Genomic DNA, 23,952 nt, shown 5'->3' with positions numbered 1-23,952 from the left:
TCATCAGATGAGATATACCACGCGTTGTACAGTAGTTATAGTGAATACTCTGGTAAGTTTCATTCAATTAGCGAAATGTTGGGCGAAATTGTTGAAGCTTTTGATTTTATCGTTTTTCATTTCATTTACCCTCTTTTTTACAGTTCAGAGTGAATTTGTGCTCGTAATGTAAAGCGGTGTGTTGTGAAGAATAGATTTGCGACCTGGATGCGACCCTCAACTCTATTGGACTCTCGACACACGAGCAACCAACGTGTAATGGATGTGCTTGTCTGGTAATGTACCATCGATTTCAATACGTTGTTACGGTCGGCTACCGCTACTGTTTCGACAACGAATGATACCGCTTGGGACAGTTGTGACATTCTATTGCGGGTTCGTTGCGACGGTTACAATTCGCGCTTACATGATTTGAACTCTCTGTACCAATAATTTGATTTTGGTTTGGCAATAATTTTCTCGTGGTTGCGGATGAGATGTAGTTTCAACGCAAGTTAATCATTCTGATTTTGTCATTTTAAAAATGAAATTCTATTGTTTTGTGCGATAATTTTTTTTTACGGTAATTTCTCAAGCAGCTTTTAGCGATAGTTATTTTACCGTTGTAGGAATAAACCTCCTTCCTCTACTTTGCAGCAACAATAGCCCAGCTTTCAGGCGTAGATTGTGGTAAATTTAGACAAGTCATGCTGGGACAAAATTTTCACTTACAATATAATGAGGGGGGCGAATATTTATCGTCGTGATAAAAAATTACGAGCAGTGTAAAACGCGCGGTTGTATCCAATGTTCGATATTTGTACCGAGATCGAAACAAGAAAAGTACGACGTAAAATTGAAGTGATAAATTTACCATGTGGTGCCCAGGTGTAAGCAATATTAGCTGTGAAAAAAGACATATAATTGTCACGAACAGCGGGTTGGGATAATATAATAAAAATACGCTGACTAAAGGAATAATATAGATTCCCGCGGCGTGCTGTTCGATAGGCCGCGATAAGACTGAATCTTAATGACAAACGAGCAGTATCTTGGGGCCGAAAAGGTACAAAGGCACTCCGCCTGTAAATTGAGCTTCAAAAGCGTGCCCAGATCTCGCCTCCTTGGGGCTTTCCTGGCTCCCCATTGAACCAGACTCATTTGAAAAACAACGTCAAACGGGCGAGGGTTTCTCGAACCGAACCTCAAGAGCGACCATCGCACTCGCGTATAAAGGTGTGCACACACCTGAGGGTGTTAAGGCTCCCCGGAGATACCGGATGGCCTCTCGGTACGGTCTGCCGCTCCGCGGACCGGAGCACAACTGGGTCAGAAAAACGACCAGTTTTGTTTGATTTTTTATTAACGCCTCTGGGAAACGCTGCCATCGCCTGCATCGCGTCGACGAGGGTTCCATCCTCCTTCTCTCTTTCAATATACACCAGGCACATACACGTCCCAGTGCATCCATGTATTTGATTTCGCCTAAAAATTTCATATCGGTCGTGGAAGTTACGGCTCGGAGTCGTTCGTATCGGGGCGTAGTTCGACGATTTTGGTCCACCAAGCACAAAACTCGCTTCTTATCGGAACCGCGGGCGTGCCGAACGCGGCTGGCATCGCAGATTGCCAGCCTTTGTCGACGCTACGAAATTCAGGGTCAATCGGAAGTAATCCATTCCCAACTACGTGCACCTCGAAAAACGCCCCTTCTAACACAAAGCTCGGGAAAGAAGGGGACCCCGGCATTTTGCCTTGCGGCCGCTGCAGGTCTTTCACTCCCTTAATTGACTGTAAATATTTTTTATCTGCCATGATAGCGCGCGCGGAGGCCGCAATGTTTCTCTCGTTCCCTATCGCCGTTTAAAGATCAACTAGGCACGCCTTGCGGGAACAACAACCCACGGGGCTCAATTTGATCGAAGCATTTGTAACGGACAAATGTATTTGGCACGCTGGTCTGATCGTTAAAAAACGCTATCGCTTTTGCCAAGTGCCAGAGACTCGGTTTTGAATGCGAGGTAGCGAAAGTGTCGTTGGTAGATCTTGATTCGTTACTTCTACACATCGCAGTTTTCTTCGATTCAATGCCATTACTGTTAGTCGTTTGAACTGAACAATTTTATCGAAAATTCTCCTTTCGGAATTAATTGTTTTGCAACCATCAGGATAAGTTATGCAGGGTCAATTAGGTGGAGATTCAATTTTATCTTCGTTTCCAATTGTCCAATATTTATTCGGTGCAAGCATTCCGTTATTTGACTCCTGAGGATTCGCATGCATTAGAGAAGGGTAAATTATGATTGAAATTTCATATCTAGATTTACTAAGGTGCGGAGTAAGTATAAAACTTTGGACCGTCTTCGTCATGGCGACGCGACGGCTGAAAGTAAATAGGTTATGTACTTTGCTGAATCATTAATAATGACGAGTACTTTCAATTCGAAAAATTTTATATCGGGTTTATTTCACAGGGAGACGAGACGTAATCTCGCGCGGACGACTTTCAATCAGTCGTATTTTTATACGTTTTTCTCAAACGGTATTCGCAAGGTTTGACAACGTCGCGTCGCACAGCTTCCGTCGATTTTCACGTCAGAGGTTCACCTTAGTTTGTGTGCCTTGTATATACTATGTAGGGATATTTTAGATACCCCGGGAGTGGCGCAAAAATAAGTCTGAAGACGTGCGCTTTGCTTGGCTTCGAAAGCCAATCTCCAAACGCGAATCTACCGTGGGAGATTTATAGATTCCAACCCATCCAAAAGGATAATATCGACTGAAAATAATTTCCGGATAATCCAAAGTCGTTCTTCTAGAGCTACCAATTTCACGACTTGTTAGGATTCCATTTTCCATCTTCCACTTTTGCTCCCTCCGTGCTTGTTCCTCGTTTCTCGTTTCTCTCCTTGTGATTAAATTGAGAAGGCTATTCCCCTAATTGCCCTATTGGGATGCTTCAAGGAGATGGTGATATTCTCTACGTATACGAAGCTTTAAAATAAGGTTTCTATAACAATTTTCAAGCGAGCGAGAGTAAAAAATGGTACAGCCATATGTGACTGGTGTCCATAGATGAATTTTCGCTCAACAATACCTGCTGTGTGTACAACTGCATGGTACCGAATGAAAGCTACAATCAACGTAGAACCGAATGAAGTAATATTCTGGCATGGCTAGACTGGTTGAATGTGCGAATAATTTTTGACCATATGAGAGCAGTGACGCGCCTCTCTTGGCGTACAAAAAGCTGCAATAAATATTCAGCCTTGAATCAACTTTCGCGAAAAAGATATTGAAAAATTCTACAATAATTGTTCACAGCGCATTGCGTGACCGGAATTTCTGATTGACACAATGCAGAGCGTGTTGGAAATTCAAGTTGTCTACTTGCACGTGTAGAAATTGGTCAGAGGGAAGATGGAGAATATTTTTCCTGTTCTTTTCTTAACTTTGGCGGAGTAACGTTTGTTCGAAAACTTTCGTTATTCCTGCAGCAAAAGAATACATACAGAGAATTTTTCATACTTTATCTGGAACGTGTGTAGAAAGTTGAGCAGTAGCAGCAGTCTTTGTTTACAAGGTGAAGCTAGCTTTGACGATTTTCTATATCTCCCAATTTTCGTTCGCGTTTCGCCTCGTCTCTCGGCTCTTCTAGTTTCATAAATGGAATAAAATAACCCCGATTCTCCCCCATTTCGACTTAGGTTTGATCCGTTCACTCTCGCCTCCAACTCGCCGCTCGTTGACCCCTCGACAAAGTCCCCGTTTTTGCCCGCCACCCTCGAAGGAGGGTTGAAATACGCCCGAAATTCTCGCGTTTGAGTAAGCAGAAGCGTTTGAGGGACCAAGAATCACTATTACTTTTTTGCATCGACTCGCCCCGGATGGGGTTAAAAACAAACCACCCCTCCGGACGACTCAGATTCGCACATATATATTATACACAGGCGAAAGGCGGCGGGATTCTTCCTGCCCTTTTTCCCCCTACTATAAGATAGTAAAACTCCCATTTTCACCGGCTCGAAGTTGCAGCCACCCTCGTTTGCCGAAGATACTTTCCGAGAGTATACACCGGGCACGTGTCTGTGCAAATATGTACCTACAATACACATAGCATTTACACGTCATGAGTACAACGCGTGGGCGAATATGATTGTCCAATTGTCTTACATATCTCACGTGCAATATAATACCCATGCCGGTGTATAATACGCCACGAGGCGATGCTGCACAAGCTTAAGAATTAAACGGTCCCTAGAGTTCAGATTGGCAAGACTCATCGCATCGAATTATCGACTTGCTCATTGAGAGTGAGCTGGAAATGCCGCGCCTGAAATTTACACTTCAATATTGAGAATTTCGCATCCTGTCTCAAAGAATTTCGCTCGCGAGGTGGAGACTCGACCCAAGCTTGTCCGAGCAAGAATCGCAGGGGTGAAAGTGTCAAATAGAAATTAACGTGCATGAATTCACGGAGTAGATCGGGTCGTCGGATTGAGGTGCAAGTTCGGCGAAGGCGGGGGCAGGGAAAACAATAAGATCGGCGGGGTGTTTCAGGTTAACGCGAGTGATGCATAGAGTAAACACAGGAGCTGGTTCACCCCCGCGCTAGTCCCACCCCGGGTAAATTTCCCGGCAATATCGTCGGGGTTTTTTAGTTTACCGAGAATTTTTCGACCACGGGTTGAAGAAGCCCGATGCGCGGAACAGGGCGCAGGCGTCGGCCCGGGCGGGCAGTGCCACCGTAGCCCGGCGCTTTAGAGCTTCGCCCGGGCGTCGCGACGACGAGCATCGTCGAAATTTCATCGCAACTCCCGAGTAAGACCGGAGTTGAAAAGTATATGCATGCGTCGGCATAACCGTCGCGACCCTATCGCTGCCGCGGCCTTTTCATCTTGCTCAAATTATACTACACGCGGCGTAATTTATTATAGAGAGACGGTACTCGGTCTAACTTTGCGCATCGGGCCAATTGTGGAAGATCAGTGCTTTTGTGCGGACGCGGATATGTGAGGGATCGACGACGCGCTTTCGCTACACACACACACACACACACATAAATATATATATATATATATATATACGTGGGAGAAAGAACCTCTTTACGAAATGTGTGAACTATTCTAGTGGTGGCCGTGGTACGCAAAAGGCGCCTCCAGTTGGGGCCGGGGCAGATGTAGTGCTTTGCGATGTCAGTGATTCCGTCATCATGAGGGCTTGCTCATATGTGAATTACTATGTTCTGTGCCTCGTCTGCTGGATTTTACTAGGCATCACGGGTAAGGATTTATACTTACCGATACCTGTCAGTCAACAACTGATCGCTGATCGCAGAGTCATACTGAAAAATGACAAGACGGAAGCGTGATAGAATGTGTACGATTATAAAACTTATTTCTGTGAAACCATTTTACGATTTTCGATGGCTGGTTAAAAACAAATACAATAAAAATGTATCGTTCGATGTTCGTTTTGGTTGAACGGTGATGGTTATTGTACCGCTTTTTAATTTTCAAATGAACGGCTGTTTCCAACGACTCAGCACGTATTGCTGTTTTAACGTCCGATTGAATTATCTGCCCTGCGGTTAGTCGATAAACTTTGAAAGAGGACGTTTGATCTACGTGTGACCTTTTGCCGTCGAAGCGACCGTCGTGTATGACTGATTGATAAGCTGTTGTCAGAAATAAATCGTATGCCCTCGTTAAGCAGCGTATGACTTTTTGTCGATTTAAACATTGAACATTGCTCTGTGGTAGAACTCGTTTTTTTTTTTTTTTTTTTGAAACTAATATTCTGACTTCGGTAATAGCATCGTCCTATACTGTTTAGAGAATCCGATACGTATGTTTAATTCTTATTTTCGGTCCCGGGGTGTTTCTCTTACAACTTTAAAAATGAAAATCGAACAAGTAATGCGAAACCGTGATTTGATATTGGGCGAACGACGTCAACGATCCTCAATTTGTCTCGATATCTCGAGTTGTTATTAATTGAATTATCGGCTACGTCAGGGGAGGAAACAAGTTCCGGAAAACACCCTCGTCGAGGGTTCTAAAAAAACGGGGTCTTTCCTGAATTGAGTATATGACAACGATTTCAGGGGGGATTTACCAATAACCTTGTGGTCTTGGATTGTAGAAGGTGGTTGATGGCAGTGCGGCTAGTGTATTACTCATTTACGCCCTTATTATATTCGCATTTAACCGTGCAAGCCATATTCACTCAGGCTCGGTACGTATCCACCCAGCCCGCGCTTCGTGTGAATATTAAATCTACCCATAAAATAACTTGTGAATATCTAGCTAAACAGCGTACGACTCTCCCACCCCGTCACGAAAGGTAGGGTATACAGTTCTCGTAAAACGTACCCCTTATTTTATTCACGCCGCATCCTTGATATCTAGAATCTGACACGGATATACGAGGGACGAATACCTCGTCGAGGTGTATAATACCCACTGTATACGTGACTCGACGTAGCCTCGCGACGCGCCTGTAATCTCGCCCGCTTTTCAACCCCCGTTTCGCGGGGCATCCCCTGCATGTCATCGCGCAGTCATTAGGCCTGGTGCACTTTGAGAATCGATATGGCAGAGGCGAAGGTCTCGTAAATTGGACCGCTTATCCGCGCGGAAATACCCAGCGGAAACCTGAAACGCGCGGTTTCTTATTCGACGGTTCAAAGACGCCGACTGACCGCAAAGACCGCAAAGTCGGCAACGACATTTCACCACCGTTGCGACAGGACACCGAGTCGTGCAGTAAACTCCGGCAGTGGGACGACGTTGGCGTGCCTAATGAGGTCATAGCGGCGAATCCGTGCCGCACGGATATGGCGGTATAACTCCCCTACGTCATCGCAGATCTTGATAAAATGGCGTCTTCGCCCGCCGGCACCCCTAGCCACCCCGATTCCACCCCTCAGGGCCGGTGCCGAGATCAGAGGAACCTTCGACGCTCTCTTGGATACCTGCGATACAATACCCTCGACGTTGGAGTTAATTCGCCATCCCGAGACTCGCGCGCACCGCGGCTTGCATATGCGATTGTAATACAGAGCTTTTTACAACTGGTAAAGAACGGGCCAAGAGGCCTCGTGGGAAATACGAGAAATCGTGAGCTCACATCACCGGATTCGTGAATACACTCGTTCCTTTTCGTATTTTGCGGTTTCCTGCTTCGAGCAATTTCCGGTACGCTACGTGTTCCTGGTATATGTTCGAACCTTCACCTCGCGGTACGTATACGCGGTTGAAGCCCAAAGAAACGCGGATTGTAATCTCGGTGGGCAAATGATTTTCGAAATGTAGAACGAGCGCAAGCGCTTCTCGCGATATATGTATACGATTTCTCTCGCCTGCGCGGATTCGCGCCTCCCTGTCGTTGACCGCACCAAATCTTTCGCTGTAAGGGGTATAATATATATCCCGCATCATCTCTCGTATACTTTCCGTGCTTCCTCGTGATCGTAACTTAACGCTCCTCACGAGGCGCGTCGATTCTTTAACTCTGCGTTTTCTCGTTGATTACACGGCACGGTTGGATCGCATGCGATCGGACACACCTGCGGGATGATCCTTGGCGCTTCCGTGGGTAGATTAGATTAAAATTTCAGAGGATGACAGGAGTAAATATCGCGTGGCGAGACGCCGATGGGTTTCTCACGTGCGTGACAACAACTGCTTTGTTAAAAAGCTCGCGCCGCAAATTATACCGTATGCTTCATGACTTGGTATTATTTCGACCAATTAGGAGGCACGATTTTCATCTATATTCTCCTATTAGTACAACGTATTATTATGTTAAATGTTACGCGTCGAGTACTCATCGTTTAATCGCGATATCATTGTCAGTAAATTTGCTGGGTACCAAGTATGTACTTGAACAATCAGCTTCCCCTCCCCCCTTCCGCGACATGATACTATCTATTCGCGAGTCACACCCTCACGTCCCTCGTCCACACTGTCCCAAGGTACTGCTTTTGCTGATTTACACCTCGTGCGATATCTTGAACCTGCCTGCAAACGAGATCGACGCTACGTGACGATAACATAACGCAGTTTTCCAGTCTAATTTACGACCGCGAAGAGATTGCAGAATAAAAAGGACATCAATCTTCTTCGTGTGTCTTGAGATAACTCCTATAGTATGGCTGGTTATAAGGTGAAACCGGGAGAGAATTTGTCCTCATTCTTATCCTACAAGTTTCCAAGGAAGTAGTAATAAACTAGTTTTACTGGACAGGGACGAAACTTTGGCTACGTCGAGCTCCGAGACTCGACTATAAGCTTCCATACATACATACGTACATACATATACTGTGTATATAGACGCGATGGAACAGGGAGAACATAATGGCTGGCTCAGGCGCGATCCTGCCTCAACCTGGATAAGAAATTGTGTTCGAGAAACCGAACTTTTCAACAGCCTTGCTAACTACCAGAAATCTATACCCGTCATTATAAGCTTATATTCGAACTTTTAGATGGGCAAAGTAAATGGGAGTCTAAACGACTTCGCTGCAATAAATACTAACTAATGATTAATTTTAGCCCGCCTCGCGCGATCGATAACCCCAATACAAAACTCTCTTCCATTATGTCTCTTGGTGTCTCGCAGAAAATGTGTCTATAGGCATGTTCGAAGAGCAGCCGAATTAAGAATTGTTATCACGTTCCCGGATATTGAGTAGATGATACTGTAAAAGTATTCGACAATTTTCACCCACGATCGGTCGTATTCTCGGTTGTCGTACCAAAGACCGTACTGCTGACATCTCAGGGGACTCTAATATTTCGAAGATAAACTTGGGAACTCTGACATCCTCTTGGTCCGGTCCCGTATGCTAATATGTCCGATTCTATTTTGCCCCCAGGGGTCAGTACGAGGTCGCACTCGCTGGTGAAGAGGCTCAACGGACTCTACACCGGTCCCTACTTCGACACAAGTAGTCCCCAAAACATCACGGCGCAGCTTGGAACCCACGCCTACCTACCCTGCAAAGTCCGGCAGTTGGGTAACAAATCGGTGAGTTGAAACGGTTCGCCGTGTTTCAAACCATTGCAAGAATTTACGTCCGCGTGTATAAGTATCACGAAAAACCTTGAAGGGATACTCGGGGAGAAATCGATTATATTTTTTGCCCGCATGTGATTAGACCCGGATATGATATTGGATAAATTTTGGTGTAAGTCGAGGTAAATATAACTGAAAACAATAGCTTGGCGATTGGAGGCGTCGCGAAGTACGACGTCCGCAGTTGGGCGATAATAACAATGAGCTTCCGTTGGCGGTAACACAGTCGTTAATCACACGTCCGTTGTATTGACTTGGGTCGGATGTGACGTTTTAATCGATGGTCTAGATTCGATTTGTTCCTAACTGGTAACAGCTAAGCTCGTTTCTCACCTCGCTTCGCCTCGCCTCGCTTTATAACCCGCTGTGTGGACTTCACACGGCACGACAAAGGTGAATACCGGGTCTTGGCGTTAAAGTTGAGTTTGAAGTAAATCTACAGTCTCCAACTGTACCCCGCACCCGCCCGCCCATACCATGGAGCTATAACTCTTTGGAGCCCGCCGGAGTCTGAGAGAAATTTATGTTCCCCAAGGTGTCATGGATCAGGAAGCGAGATGCTCACATCCTAACGGTGGACAGATATACCTTCATCGCTGACGAACGGTTCCAAGCGTTCTATCTGGACGGCCAAGATACGTGGACCCTCCAGGTGAAGTATGTCCAGCCCCGGGACGCTGGCGAATACGAATGCCAAGTCTCCACTGAGCCGAAGATGAGCTACTTTATCAAGCTAAACGTTGTCGGTAAGCACGACTATCAAGATTTCACATGGGCGCGAGGACTTGTCACTTGTGAGCTCTTACTCTACGTTATACAGTTTATCTCTGATTCGAGTCTTAACTTTGAAAAATAAGAAAACGGTGGCTTTATATTACCGGGATGAGAATAGGTAGTCTGGCCGTGGGGCCATTAGGATGTGGGTCATTTGTATTACCGACGCAACTGCGCCCTCGTAACTCATTTGATCTCTGGGAAATTTAGCGTAACGTTCAGTTTAGCTTTGGGGCCAAATGGGTCAATATATTTTTTACTCCACTCTCGGATCAAAAGGGTAGGATTGCGCTAATACGAGCCACTCCAATTTCTTTGACGCATGCTAATCACCGTACCTTTTTCTTCTACTTTCTTATCTTGACCTATAGATGATCTCAGGGGGTTAGGACTACCGATAATCCACTTGCGGCGCGGGCGTGGAGTAGCGAAATCTTGTTAGTTCTTCGCAGAGGCTTAGACCAGATTCATTCGTAAGACGAAACGGCTGTCATTGCCAAACCTAAGCCTCCATCCGTACAACAACAACAACAACAACAACAACAACAACAACAATAATAATAATAACAATAATAATAAAGATGAAGATAATAATCACTCCAATCCCGCCATACCATTTTGGGTGTGTTCCTATAAGCCGATGAATTATGCGGGGTGTGGGAGGGATGGGTTGGTGACTATAAATATGCGTCTGCAGCCGTATTACGATTTGCAATAGAAACGCCCGATCGTTCGCACTTGGAACTTGGGAAACTGCAGAAAATCTGTTTCTGGTCTAGCAAGACCGAGTTCAAACCTCAGATTGCCGATTCGGCTCCCTACAGTTATTGCGATTTGTCAGTCAGGTCTTTACCGATACGCTGGGGATTTGAAGTAAAGTCTTTCCGTTCCGCAGTCTCGCACGCTACGCGTCACTAGTTACTAAGTACGGTCGGCCAACCGGAGTCGGTATAAGGATTCAAGTATTCCAAGCATCCCCCAAGAATGACCTCCGAGCTTATTAGACCCTTTAATTTACATTCATAAGCAGGTAAATAAATAAAAACCAATCCCGCAGTTCCAAAAATCGAGATCATGGGAGACCGTGATATTTACGTGAAGACCGGAAGCACAGTGACCCTGCGGTGCGTGATAAAGCAGTCTCTGGAGGAGCCTTCCTACGTGTTTTGGTACCACGAGAGCGGTCGCGTACTCATATACCAGCAGGGTAAGCTGGAAATGAGGAAGGAACGAGTCGACAGCGACACCGTCAGCAGCCTCATCATACATACCGCGAGGCGTGAAGATTCCGGCAATTACACTTGCAGCCCAAGTAATTTGGATAGTGCCAGTGTACAACTCCACGTTCTTAACGGTGAGTCGGAGTCTCTCTTTTTTCCATTTCTCTGCCAACCAACGCAGCAGCCAACCACTGCTGAACGTATCTGTGAAACGAAGAGAGCCCTGGCGAATTCAGAACCCAAACAGTATGTGTACCGGATTGTTTTTGGCTTATTTCAGGGGAGCATCCTGCCGCCATTCAAAGAGGCATTAGTTCTGCCCCAGGAGGCAGCGGGGCACTTTGGTGGCTAGGAGGTGCGGTAACTCTATCCTCGAGCCACGGGGAACGCACCTTTATTCTTGCCATCCTCGTTTCTCTGGCCGTCTTTGTCCAAACCCTACATTCCTACAGTGGTTCCCTGCGATAATCGATAAGCGTGCAGAGAGGCTACTACGCGACAACGTTCCAGCACCTCCCTAAAACAGCAGCTGCTTACATACCAACATTCCATCCTCCGCAATTCAGAGATTGCTAGATGATTGCGCAGACTCGTTTGGAATTTTTTTTATGTCGCATGAGAGAGCGAGCGAAAGAGCGAAAGCTAGAGAGAGAGAAAGAGAAAGTGAGAGAGGGCGAGTGAGAAGGAGAGAAAGGGGCGGGAGGGAAAGAGCGAGAGATAGAGAGAGAGAATATATTTGATGCGTGTTTGTTGATTCATGCGTATCCGTTAGTCAAGTAGGTAATGAAAAATCGTTTTCGGTCCAAACCACCGAATACATATTGAATGTCGAAAAGTGTTGGGAAGATGTAAGGGTGATTTAGAAAATTTGAAACAGAATCACCCTTAGGTGAAGAAATCAATTTTTGCATGCAATCAACGAGTGACTCTGCGACTCATCCAGCAAATTGATATGTAACACAAAAGTTTGCTCGTAACACAAGAGATTTGCATCGCGTACGTAAAAAATCAGTATGCACTCGTATTATCCGAAGCTCACAGGCATTGGCATTGAAAAAAATAAAATAAAAATAAACACTCTTTGCCGGGAAATCCGATCCATGATCCAGACGTATGTTTCAGATATATAATCAGGTTCAATTTCGCATACTCAAGTACGTGCCAAAGCGAATATCAGTTTAACATGTTCCGCAGTATCCGTCTGTAATATCAAAATGTTACATTAACTAATTCCGTGAAATGACTGAACACCGAAGAGTTTGAAAATTGGAGACGCATAATTGACGCAGTTACCCAAGTCCGAGTACCTATGTATTGAAGTATTGAAGAACAGGATTATACGCTTAGAATTATTAACTTGTACCTATATGTCGACTTGAGTCTCAAGATGGAGATCCGGCCGTTAGTCAATAGAAGTTATTAGTTAAGTTTCAAAGTTTTACATTCGTTTTCTATGGGGTCGTTGAGTAAAGCTGTTAAAAAAGCCCTGTGTAATTTCCCGAACAAAAGGGGTTGGGTGCAAAGAATATACGAAGAAGTGACATCACGCACGCAGACTCTTTTAAACGGATCGTCACCACGCCAAGGACTTCAGCTTGCAGAACTCCTATCCAAATCCACCCTCCACTCCCGAGACGTGCTCGAAAAGTCTTTGTTAGTCAGGTACAGAGGCTGAGACAGAGAGACAGAAAGAGAGAAGGAGTGAAAGGGAAACCGAGAGAGAGTCGAGGTGCAACTTGTATACAAATCGATGTTGCAATTGGAAGCTTCCATTTATCGATTCTACGTATAACTGCATATATGTATAATAAATGTATCATATATTATATATATGAAAATTTGGTTGATAGTTTGACGGCGCGGGATGCGAACAATATTCTGATTTCTTACTTAGATTATACAATAAGAAAATCAAGTAGGCGATCCCTATCTTCAAACTTCGTATGAAAAACATTTGTTTCTCTTTTAGCAAATGAGTTTATCATTTGTACTTTGCCATGCATGAAGTTTACTTGTAGTTCTTCTCAATAATATTGATCGTTAACATAATAGTTACGCAAATTTTCTTTAATATTTAAATATCAAATTGTTACCTAATTTTGAAGCTATTCAGTCCAAACCTAAAGTGTATCAGCGCAGCTAATGTCAAACTGCCCTCCAAATAATTTAAAAAAACTTAGCCAACGGAATAACTGCTACATTAACATGTGGCAGTCCTGAAAGTATAATTTAAACTACATGAAGAGGGTATCCTCGTCGATTTTGACGTTGAGGTATATAACTCCAAATATCGAAGTCCACTAGTCTCAAAAGCGAAAAAATTTTGGTATATTCCCGAGATTTAAGTCCCCTCGACAACTGTTACATAATACCAATTTAAAATCAAGGAAAAAAGTAATAAGTAACGCCGAATCTGACTATTTGATGTGATTCGATCGCAAGATCAAAAGTGCAAATGCTGGCTGAAATGATTCCCGTGATGAGTTTCGCTCCCAATCGCTGCCGGGATCCTGCTAAATTATACCGGTTATACACTCTTCTCTCTTTCACGCCCACTTCGTTTGTTTTCCCTTAATTTAACCGCAATTCGGGCTCACTCAACCGGGACAAAAGACGCCGCCAGTTTACCGGAGAATTTCAAGAAGGCGGCAGGGCTTTCTCGAGCCTTTGGTTTCGCTTAAAAGAACCGCTCGTTAGAGACTCTCGTAAACTATAAAAGCGCATCTTGATGTGCGAGCAGCGCCTTTCAGACCTCGAACCTCCTGTTTCATTTCCTTTCATATCAATATTCTAATATCTGTCTATCCATCTCTCTGTCTCCCGAAATGGTCTGTCTTTTCGCCAAAATTAGCTTCTCATTTGGCAATTGAGGTTGCCAGAGAAACGCCGAGCCTTCAATTTTAACGACCCATACATTGTTCATACCTGCTTTACGTAAATCAATTTCGAGCAGGCCTTTGGACGTAACGAGATTCAATCCCCCTTTTCTGGAAAATTTAAAGCTACTACCGTAGCGTACCGAAAACTCTCTCTATAAATCGGGGTAACGGAGATTTCAGCTCTCTCTCTCTCTTATTAGGCTTTCGTTTATCGTGAGATACGTTATTATGTGAATGTAAAGGTTGAAGGGTGTAAGAGATAGGTGGATGTAGGTTGCATTTTGTCTGTCGAATATCACGTTTTTCCATCGATTGCAATTACTACTACGGATAGATCAAGAAAGAAAGAAGTTTGCGTGCAAAATTATGCGATTCCCAACGTCATGCCATTTTGCTGAAAAAAATACGCCTTCGGCGATAACAATGCTGATTGTACGTACACGGACTGCGTGAGTTGACGCTGCAATCATGGATCCTCGGGTTTCTCAACGATCGAATTGTCTTTCGACCTATCCGTCAATCAATTGTCGATAGTAAATCATAATATAATACGCGTGATAGCTAATTTTCGATGAAAACAACATTTTTTGTACGGTCAAAAAATTTCAACGTTCATCACGGCACTCTCGCGACCCGTGTTTCCCCAAACTGGATTCATGTTCTTTAAAGCGTTACTGTGTCGGTTAGAAAAATTGTAAATATACCTACCTATGCATAGAGGCTTCCGGTCCGTAAAACGACCAACAATTCCGTGTGATTTAACGTCAACTCACGCAATGCGATCGGATAAACCGATTCCGAATATACCAATACTGTACATAAATGGAATAATTAGAGGAGAATTGATCTTGTTAAGGTCGAGGTGTTTCGATGTATACATTTGTTATACTTGTGTATTGAGTATATACACACTGCACACTAAAGCGTCGTCCGTGCCACTGCAGGCAGAATTGAAACTTGTTCGATGATGATGAATTGCGGCACAATGAGATGCATATGCACTCGATGTGCGTACAATTTCTGTAGGTACAGCGGTGCGTGTTACATTCTGAATATTAGATTTATTATACTGCGATAATGAACAGCGACAAGTGATCGTGAATTAGGATTAGAGACTTCGCGATCATTTGCCTCACGATGATCGGTACACGAATATACGCTACGTGTAAGTCCGCTGGTAAAAAAATACAAACTTTCATATCGGTATATACGATGGGAGCTGAAGGCCGACGATTATTCGCATGAAATGCAATGAATGTTTGATGATAACGGAGGGTAGCTACATTCGAGCGTGGACTAAGAATAAAGCCTGAAACGTTGCCTGTAGAATATATAGGAGTATAAGAATAAGTGCTGGAATACTGTGGTCCTTTATTATGCACGATGTACGTTGTATAATGCAGCGTGCCACACCGATCCACGTGTTTAGAATGTATTTTTATTACTAACTTGACGGACGTTCATTGCTGGTTTCTGTAAAATTTTCCACATCGCCTTGTATGCGTGCTCACGCCATTTGACAATTACACAGAATGGAAATTTATTGCTGATTGTATATTCGATTCGCGGTGAAGTGCTTGACAGTTTATACAGCGTACAATTGGGGGAATGATTCATGCGGCTCTCTTTGCCTTACTTACTAATATTCCAAGTGTCATTAATGTGGCGAATTGTGAAAAAAAATGAGAATTTCAAAATTCCATAGTTTCGAATGTTGAAATGGTTTATTTACTCGCGGTGAAGCAAACTTGATTCGAGTCAAAACTACATCTATTGTTATGAGATTGTTTTTCGCGAATTAATCAATTATCTGCTTTGGTCTGTTGAAATAATATTTTCTTGGTCTTGGGCACTTTCTTGAGTGCGCGTGTTAAAATGCGATGCAAAGATTAAAATCTCGCAGAAATATATTATTCGGAACGTATACGATTGCTGAAGCAATGCTTTTACGATAGGCTGTCGTAACGTCAAATTGGTGATAAAAACGTGTGCTATTTGCTTCACGAACAGAATGTATACCGCGCCGTTTTCAATGTTTCGGGAGTGAGGAAACATACGAGAATTGAACAAGTTTCAGCTCAAATAATTTGTAGCATATTTAATTAACCATAAGTAAGACGAGGTTCTTACTTAGGTAAAGGTGAACTTAGGGTGAAATTGAAATAAGTATAATAGGAAAGGACGAATAAATACCTACGAATGATAATAGGATATCTACGATTCATGTGATTGTCTGTAAATACATAAATATAAATACATACATTAATTATAATATACAATACGTGTTACATTAAAAATAACATAACTGTATGTAATTTCTGGATCGTAAATACATTGGTTTGGTCTGGCCGCCTATGCTAACCGGTATGCAATAGAGAAGGCGGGGAAATTTAATATATTAAATTATACGATATGATTGTACTGCATAGAACGAAAGATCTTTTGAAATTTCAACACTTTGAAGAACCTTACGAATCGATGAATATATACGAGGTTATTTTCAACGTTTATCCACTGATTCTATCGTTGAACTATTTTTGCTACGTATAATACTATAGGTATAGAAAACGGTTATTTTGTGATAGCATCTATACTTTTGCTGTATAAAATAAGGTTAACAGCATTGCGAACCGCTTGCGGATTTCCATGAAACAGCTTTTCCGAGGATTAATAGTCTTCCGAAATGCATTCAGTTTATGTAGTTACGATGAATCGAAAATATTATGGAAGAACGATGCGTAAAGCATGTATAATGTAACGGGATGCAGGATATTATGTCAGAGGATAGCATGGGCTGGCCACACGCGATAGATGTAAGAATGTAACACTCGTATATAGGTAAGATTGAAGATAGAAATAATAAGAGGATATAATAATAATTATAATAATAAATATAATATAATTATTGTCTGATAATTGCCAACGAGAACTGTTCGTTGGACTGACGTCGGATCGTTGGTCGAATGACGCGTTAAACGAAGAAAAGAGGCGACAGGGACTCGTCTCTCAAAAAGGCTGCGTCTCTATAATGCGGGCAATGCAAATGTTGGTTGTTTAATCGTTCTGGCGTACATGTACGTACATAGGTACACGTGTATCCAGAGCACGGTTAATACCCAGAGGAATGCAGCATCGTAAATATTAAATTGAAACGGAACGCGGCCGGAGGAGAAAAAAAAAAAAAAATATCGGACTGCGTCCTCGTCGCTTCTTTGTGATATTATCTAATTATAGCAGCATTAATTTTTGTACCAATATCTATTGTAGTTTTTAAGTGCTCATTTTTTTTTAGTTTGTATATGAGATACAGATTTTCATTCAACTACCATTTCCATAATGCCTGTACAAAGTTTATTTACTTATAATATTCGAAATTTCAACAATCGCTGACACGTAATACTGCGGCTGTACGATCGATGCGGCGTTCTGGGGGAAAGAAGTGAATCAAGTTTTTCTTCTTGTCTTTTGCACAATCACCATTTCCTAAATTATACATCCGTAATACTGATTGGCAGCGGAGCGTCTAATTAGTAAAATGATTATAGTAATAGAATTTGAAATGCATTTCGTATTCTGTCGCCAGTTTAATTAGGAGTCGAATTGATTGGTTTTCCTTGAGGAACGCCGGCAAGGAACGACAGCTTTATAATTGAGAATCACAGTATACAACGTTGTGCGTTTGAATTATATATCTGTATTGCGAGGACGAGGATAATGTTGGAATCCGTCTAGGATTAATTTGAGCTTAGCAAAATGCGATATATTCCGTTTGTGATTATTTTTCAATGATATCCCTGTAATCATTTTTTATTTTTAGCCGAAGGTCTAATTACTCGTTAAGCGCCTAGTCTGCTAATTCGAACGTTCGACGAAAAGAATATTATACCTATGATAAGAAGTAAGCCTTGTCGAGCGAACGAGTAAGTGGACAGCGAATCTAGATGATTGCCTCGTTTCGCGGATTTAAGGCTATATACCTAACGATATAAGAATATAAAATCCCCGAGATGATGCTCAGAATGAGGAAACCTGCGAGAGAATAAATAAGAGCGAGAACGAGAGCGAAAATATTATGAGTGTGAAACTGTGAGAATGAACGTGGAATGGTGAAAGGTGTGAAATAGAGAGAAAGAGAGATAATAAGTAAATGTTACATTCATAAATTCAAATGCGAATTCATATTTGAAAAAAAGGGAATAAGAAGATAACACTCCATTACTTTCACCATACGCATAAATTGACTAGCCTATATATTTGGACAAGAATGCAAAGCTGCGAACCAGCGACTGTGCTCTCCGAGTCGAATTACCACGTTTATATGTGAAAAAAAGAAATATAAAGGTTCTTTTTCTATCTCACCATCCGATCGCGGAAATGTTTGTACGATTTTAAAACGCATATGAATTTTTAATGCGAATAAGTGAGACGTATTGATTGGCTATTTCTTTCGTTATGTTAGGAATTGTTTGGCGAAGATAATTGAAAAATCATCCGCGTTATTTTACTGCGAATTTAGTTAGCGCGTGATTCATATGTGATTATTCTCAATGTGATTTTTCAATTTTATCGCGATTATGCGTGTTGTAAATTACGACTTAGAGTGCCCGGTTGACTGAAGTATGTTCACGCACGCGGTTTAAACTTTAAGTTAAAAAATCATGTGGCAGGGGTGTGATCACCATTCTTTATGTGTATAAGAACCATAAAGCTTAATGAAAACCATTATACTATTAACTTACGAGGTATTAAATAAAAATAAACCAAACCGTTAATATCGCAGGTGTGTCGTATGTTGTGTAAAATCATGTGCCCGTCCAATTTTTAGCTAACTGATAGTAACATTATTATTTTGTAATGGCTTTTTTCAGATTTCAGTGAAAATTATCAGCGGCTAATACCTAAATGTAGAATAGGTTCTCCAGATCGTGCAGCAGCAACTGCACTTGAATCAGTCATAATAGCAAACCTGAAGGTATTGAGGACTTGTTAAATTACACGATAAATATCAGAGAAAATAATTTTGTTTATTCATTGACGAAGTAGACACAAACATTTGTACCAATATAAAAAATACAGATAAATATATACTGTTTGACGAACCTATATTTTGTGCACTCTTTCTAAACGAGCCATAGTTTTGCGCAATATATCGGATATGAATATACATATAATATAAAACTAATACAGTTTGTCTGTTAAAAATAAATACCTATCCCTTCGTAACAAGAAGGCGTTTCAAATTTTCAGTATCAATTATGCATTGTAAGAATCAAGAGAAAAACGGAACCAAGAGTTCATTTTCATTGGATACATGATATATTTACTCTGATTTCTTGTTTTTGTCACGATTCTTCATACAGTCTAAAATAATTTTTTGGAATGAAATTAGGTAGCAGGCTCCAACTAGTCTCAGTATTCCTGCCAGTAATGATTGCAGCAATAATTCGTAGATCGAAGAGAATGGGGACATCCCTGCGCAGAGTGTGACCAAGATGAAACCGTCTAGGCCTATCGTTGAGAAAAATTTCCCACTCTGTGTAAAAAGACGGAGATTAAACTGGGTGAAACTGAGATAAAGGTGATCATTTTAAAAAATTTTCTTCAACTAAAATTTGTTCACAATAAGAATGAGTTGTGATTGAAGTGATAAAACTAAAAATACTGACCAGAGAATCCTTCATCAGTTGCTCAGCAACGGCTTCAGGTGTGAAAAGCCCCGATCCTGCGGATATTAACTTAGTTTCCAAGGGCTTATTTTGTTCTTCAATTGAAAATCCTGGAGTGTCAGTATCTGGAGGGAAGGATAGCGTCACTGAAATATTATGGGGCGCTACTTCCATTGCCAGGCTTTCTGCCAAGCCTCGAAGGGCAAACTTTGTGCTCCCATATGCTGAGAAACCAAAGATACCTGTGGAACAAAAGAACAAAAGAAGATGATAACCGATGATTTTGTTTCAGACAATCAAAAATTTATACTGATTGGCTATTGAACTTTGAATTGCAATTGAAATGCCAATATTTTCCGCCGATTTTGAAGCACCTACCCAAGAGACCAGCTTGTGACGATGTCAGCACTATGATTCCTTCATTGGCACTCTTCATACGTGATATTACAGCCTTAATGCAATAATATGTTCCCATGAAATTGAGATTAATCATGTGTTTTAGATTGTCAACTGTAGTGTCTTCGATTTTTCCACAGATAGCTGTGCCTGCACAGTTAATCAGCATGTAGATGGGACCAATGGTGCGTTCGATGGTGTTGAAAGTTTTCTCAACATTTTCATAATTGCTTCCAATGTCTAAAGATACGCACTCCACCTTCTGCACATCTTTGTGTTTGCATGCCTGCAATATTTCGTGCTTGGCCGCTTCCAACTTTTTCAGGTCTCTTGCTATTATCGTGACGTGCGCTCCTCGACGAGCTGCGTCTATTGCAATACATTTTCCAATGCCGCTAGAGCCTCCGGTAACCTTTAACGCAATAAATAAAGTGAGTTATACAGAGCGATAATTACCTATTTTGAATTTCTTATCATTGATGTAGCATTGCTTTGTCATACTTCATATCATTAGCTACACATAATGTGTTATTCTTGTGAGATGTTTACTGTTTCCAAGTATGCGCTTAAAACAAGCTTACATAGTATTTTGAAACCAATTAGTGAACCAATTACTGTTCAAAAAACAGAACTGAATGAAAACTGAGTTGACAATAAGTAGGTACAATGAAAATTTAAGAAGAATCAATACAGCTGTAACATTTTCCGGGAACTTGCGAATGTCTCGAATGTGTTTCACAGTGAATATATTTACATTTTGATTGATACGTTTCAAATGAGGTGTGGTAAGGACGACTACCAGTTGTTCTACCATCATCTATGTGATAATAAATAGATGCACTCAGACTTACCACGACATGTTTGTTTCTGATTTGCTTTTGCCGGCCGTGCCAAAAGAACTGTTTGACAGCCAAGAGAACCACAGTCAGTACGAAAATTATCAAGCCAATTGACCAAAAGTGTCCCATCTTATGCGGATATGCGGATATCCTTATTCAAATTCTGGTGAAATATTGATAACACTGATGCTTACCCAGAGTAACAATAAATGAGCAAAAATACACCTAGGAATACCGCAATTTCATACGACAATCGACGAATTGCAAATCCGGCTTATCAATCTATTATCGTCAGCTTCACAAGCGTCAAATTCTGACAGCTTCACACTATCCACACCACCACTGCTGACCACTGCCTCTCCGCGGTCCACACCGACCTCGGACGATTTTCTTCTAACGCCGGCTAAGCTTAGAAAAGTGTGAAGATCAAGAGATAGGTAACAATCACGGAACATTAAAAAGGAGCACAATCTCTGACTACGAATATGGTGACATTTTTCACATAACATCCAGGTGGCGTTCCAGACGTGGTGAGAGAGAGATAGTCGTGTTTGAAGCTGGTACGATCCTGTTGCACTCACAGCGGCTTCTAGCGACTATCTCGCATAAAAACGTTGACCGCCAGGTCGGAACTACAGATTATTCAGAGTTCAAAATACGAAATGATTTGAATATCTGGCTTCCACATAATTTTTATCTATACGAAAATGTAATCAACTTCTGAATTAATTTGTATATACGTCATTTATTCTACATATGATAGTATATTCATGACTATCCGGATTCATTTTATGATTGACACATACATGTTTACAAGTGTTTCAGTGATTTTGCTGTTGTGAGGATTTTTTTTTATACATTGTATGTGTGTAGAGTTCAGTGGGCAACCTGCCTCGCAGCTACGCCTTAAGTTGGCAACAGTTGAATACTCGCGCCACTGCGGGGACTTACCTTTTCTTGGACTGGCAATGAAAGAAATTAAGTGCTCAATGCATTCGAACTAATGGGAATTTTGCTTTGAAATTTTGACCACATATTCTTGAATAGTTATACTAACGATTCATGCAATAAAAAAAAGACGATTTTTCGATCGGTTTAAACTGGTTTCCCCCCTTAACTTGATCTTCTTCCCGCTTTTCTTACCCCATACTTCTTGCTGTTTCTGCCGCCGCAGTTGTATCGCATTATTATTGATAATTGTGAAAGACGAGGTTTGTGATGGAGCGTAGCGGAAAAATGTATGGAATAATCACAGAAAGTTATCACACTTGGGAACTTTTTATTAACAGTCCACTACACAAGGCTACAACTGTTGCACGTGGGTTGCCCACTAGTCTATCGATACGAGAAGACACAGCGTTGAATATCCTCACGAACGCAGTATCACGTAATGCGAGGCGGAAAATTTGAAAACAGAGTTGTAGCTGCGTTGGCAGAAGTATTGAGCCATGACTAAAGATAATAAACATATGTAAATACTGCTAGCCTGGGTTGTTCTTCGTAATGCTTTGCCTGGTCTGACTAGGATTAGAGGTGATTCTACTGTAAAATCGAGCCGCAATTGCAGAATGATGCAATTCGTATGTGGTTAACAGTCTTCATACATTTTTAGTGAATGATGCAAGTACGAGTCTTAGAACGTTTAGGCTAGGTAAAAAAAAATTGCTAAGTTGCTAAATGCAAGCCCTCGAAAAGTTCGTTCAGTTGAAATATATCTATATATCATGACGAAAGGTTGTCCCAGCAGACAGCCACGGATACCGACTCGCCCATGGGGGTTACGACGTTGTTTGATTCGGTACAGGGAAAAATTTCTATACGACAGATCGCCGTACCATCCCTCACCTACTGTTGACGAGCTTCAAAATGCCCCATTTCTGGATGTTTTTGGCAATCTTCTTAAGTCAACGTTATGGATGAAGACTTGCTGACCTTATGAATTTCCGTTCCAGGATCAGAGAATCTGACAGACTCGAAATGTTCGTCTATTCTGCTGTGTTGACTCGATTTTACAGTGTGATTTTACAAACGAGTGGGTAAGTGCGGGGTAGTAGAAATAACTCAGTCCCAACAAACCTTAATCGATAATAACTCACGACATGTGTTATTTAAATACCTTCAATCAAGGACATGAAGAATATAAAGACAATTGCCCTAATGGGCTTTAGTGTGACAACCGAATATCGTCGTGCGCTTGCGCTCCCTGAGATGTTCCATCGGTAGAGTTAAGAACTTATTGCAGAACATCACAGAGTTACCTATTTCGACGTGATGCTGACTGCATTCGCCTTCCGAGTAACACAGTCTTCGCAATGGTAAGCCCAAGCCGGTACTTAGCATGTGTGTAATTACGGACTTGTCGGCGATGCAAGAAATTAATGATGAGAATAAATTTCTTCCAAAATTCGTAGCAAAACAGTGAATCAATTAAAGTATAGGTACCCGAGAGATGAATGTATACATAGATCATAGATGTAATGATGATGCATAAAGTATGTATGTATATGCGGTACATGTACGATATTCATATAGGTATATAAACCATTTACGATTAATACGTGATGCATACTATAAATTTTGTAATTTTCCAGGAAACAAAATAGATTATCTACAATAATCGGCTATAATATGAAAATAAAAGAATTATTCATTTCGAAATGGGATTCTATTCGACACGCTCTCGATGTATTCCGAAACATTGTTATTCATAATTATTCTAACAACTTTTCATTTGCTTTCGCGATCTTGAATTTTCGTAGGCGTAGAATCGGAACGCTGTTTTAGCTGGTCGCAAGTGAAGTATTTACGTTGGGTAGGGAAGCAGAATTGTTTTTCGATAAGTGTATACAAAAAAATTCAGAGTAACTGTAATACATCACGGATGCGCTGATTTTGATCGAGATGAAATGGATGCTCCGTATATGAGATAGTATTTAACGCAGTGTAGTGATTTAAAGACCTGAAAAGATGATAGAGAGAGAAAGAACAAAGCTGCTTGAAACGTGAAGTGTATTTTAACACACATTTGAAAGGTATGAGCGAAATTTTTTATCATCCAACGGTCGCAGAACGACAGCGTTATTAGCTGACCCGCTAACTGCAGAATATATCTTTAGTC

At 41.7% G+C, this 23,952-nt stretch overlaps 2 protein-coding genes across 4 annotated transcripts; one reads left to right on the top strand and one right to left on the bottom strand.

The window, feature by feature from the left end:
• Window positions 1-18,712, top strand: LOC107222393 (hemicentin-2). Of its 3 annotated transcripts, none has more exons than XM_046742786.1 (6): window positions 1-52; window positions 144-275; window positions 8,861-9,012; window positions 9,596-9,806; window positions 10,892-11,188; window positions 11,335-18,712. In XM_046742786.1, exons 2-6 carry the CDS (start codon window positions 263-265, stop codon window positions 11,520-11,522), a joined length of 861 nt encoding a protein of 286 aa, XP_046598742.1. In that variant the 5' UTR covers window positions 1-52; window positions 144-262; the 3' UTR covers window positions 11,523-18,712. The 3 variants fall into 3 exon arrangements, with proteins under 3 accessions (XP_046598742.1, XP_046598741.1, XP_015517234.2); XM_046742785.1 differs by lacking the exon at window positions 1-52 and adding an exon at window positions 5,110-5,261 and having other exon boundaries at window positions 143-275; XM_015661748.2 differs by lacking the exons at window positions 1-52; window positions 144-275 and adding exons at window positions 4,786-4,800; window positions 5,110-5,261.
• Window positions 18,713-18,938: 226 nt separating this feature from the next.
• On the bottom strand, window positions 18,939-21,327 carry LOC107222394 (3-ketodihydrosphingosine reductase). Its single transcript, XM_015661749.2, has 4 exons — window positions 20,847-21,327; window positions 19,978-20,407; window positions 19,600-19,841; window positions 18,939-19,466 (listed from the first exon to the last, which is right to left on the bottom strand). The coding sequence occupies exons 1-4, from the start codon at window positions 20,961-20,963 to the stop codon at window positions 19,254-19,256; spliced, it is 1,002 nt and encodes a 333-aa protein (XP_015517235.1). The 5' UTR covers window positions 20,964-21,327; the 3' UTR covers window positions 18,939-19,253.
• Between the last annotated feature and the right edge of the window lie 2,625 nt (window positions 21,328-23,952).

This window comes from Neodiprion lecontei, chromosome 6 (genome assembly GCF_021901455.1).
Source record: "Neodiprion lecontei isolate iyNeoLeco1 chromosome 6, iyNeoLeco1.1, whole genome shotgun sequence".
In the NCBI taxonomy this organism is placed as follows: Eukaryota; Metazoa; Arthropoda; class Insecta; order Hymenoptera; family Diprionidae; genus Neodiprion; species Neodiprion lecontei.
This window is presented reverse-complemented; position numbering and strand designations above follow the sequence as displayed.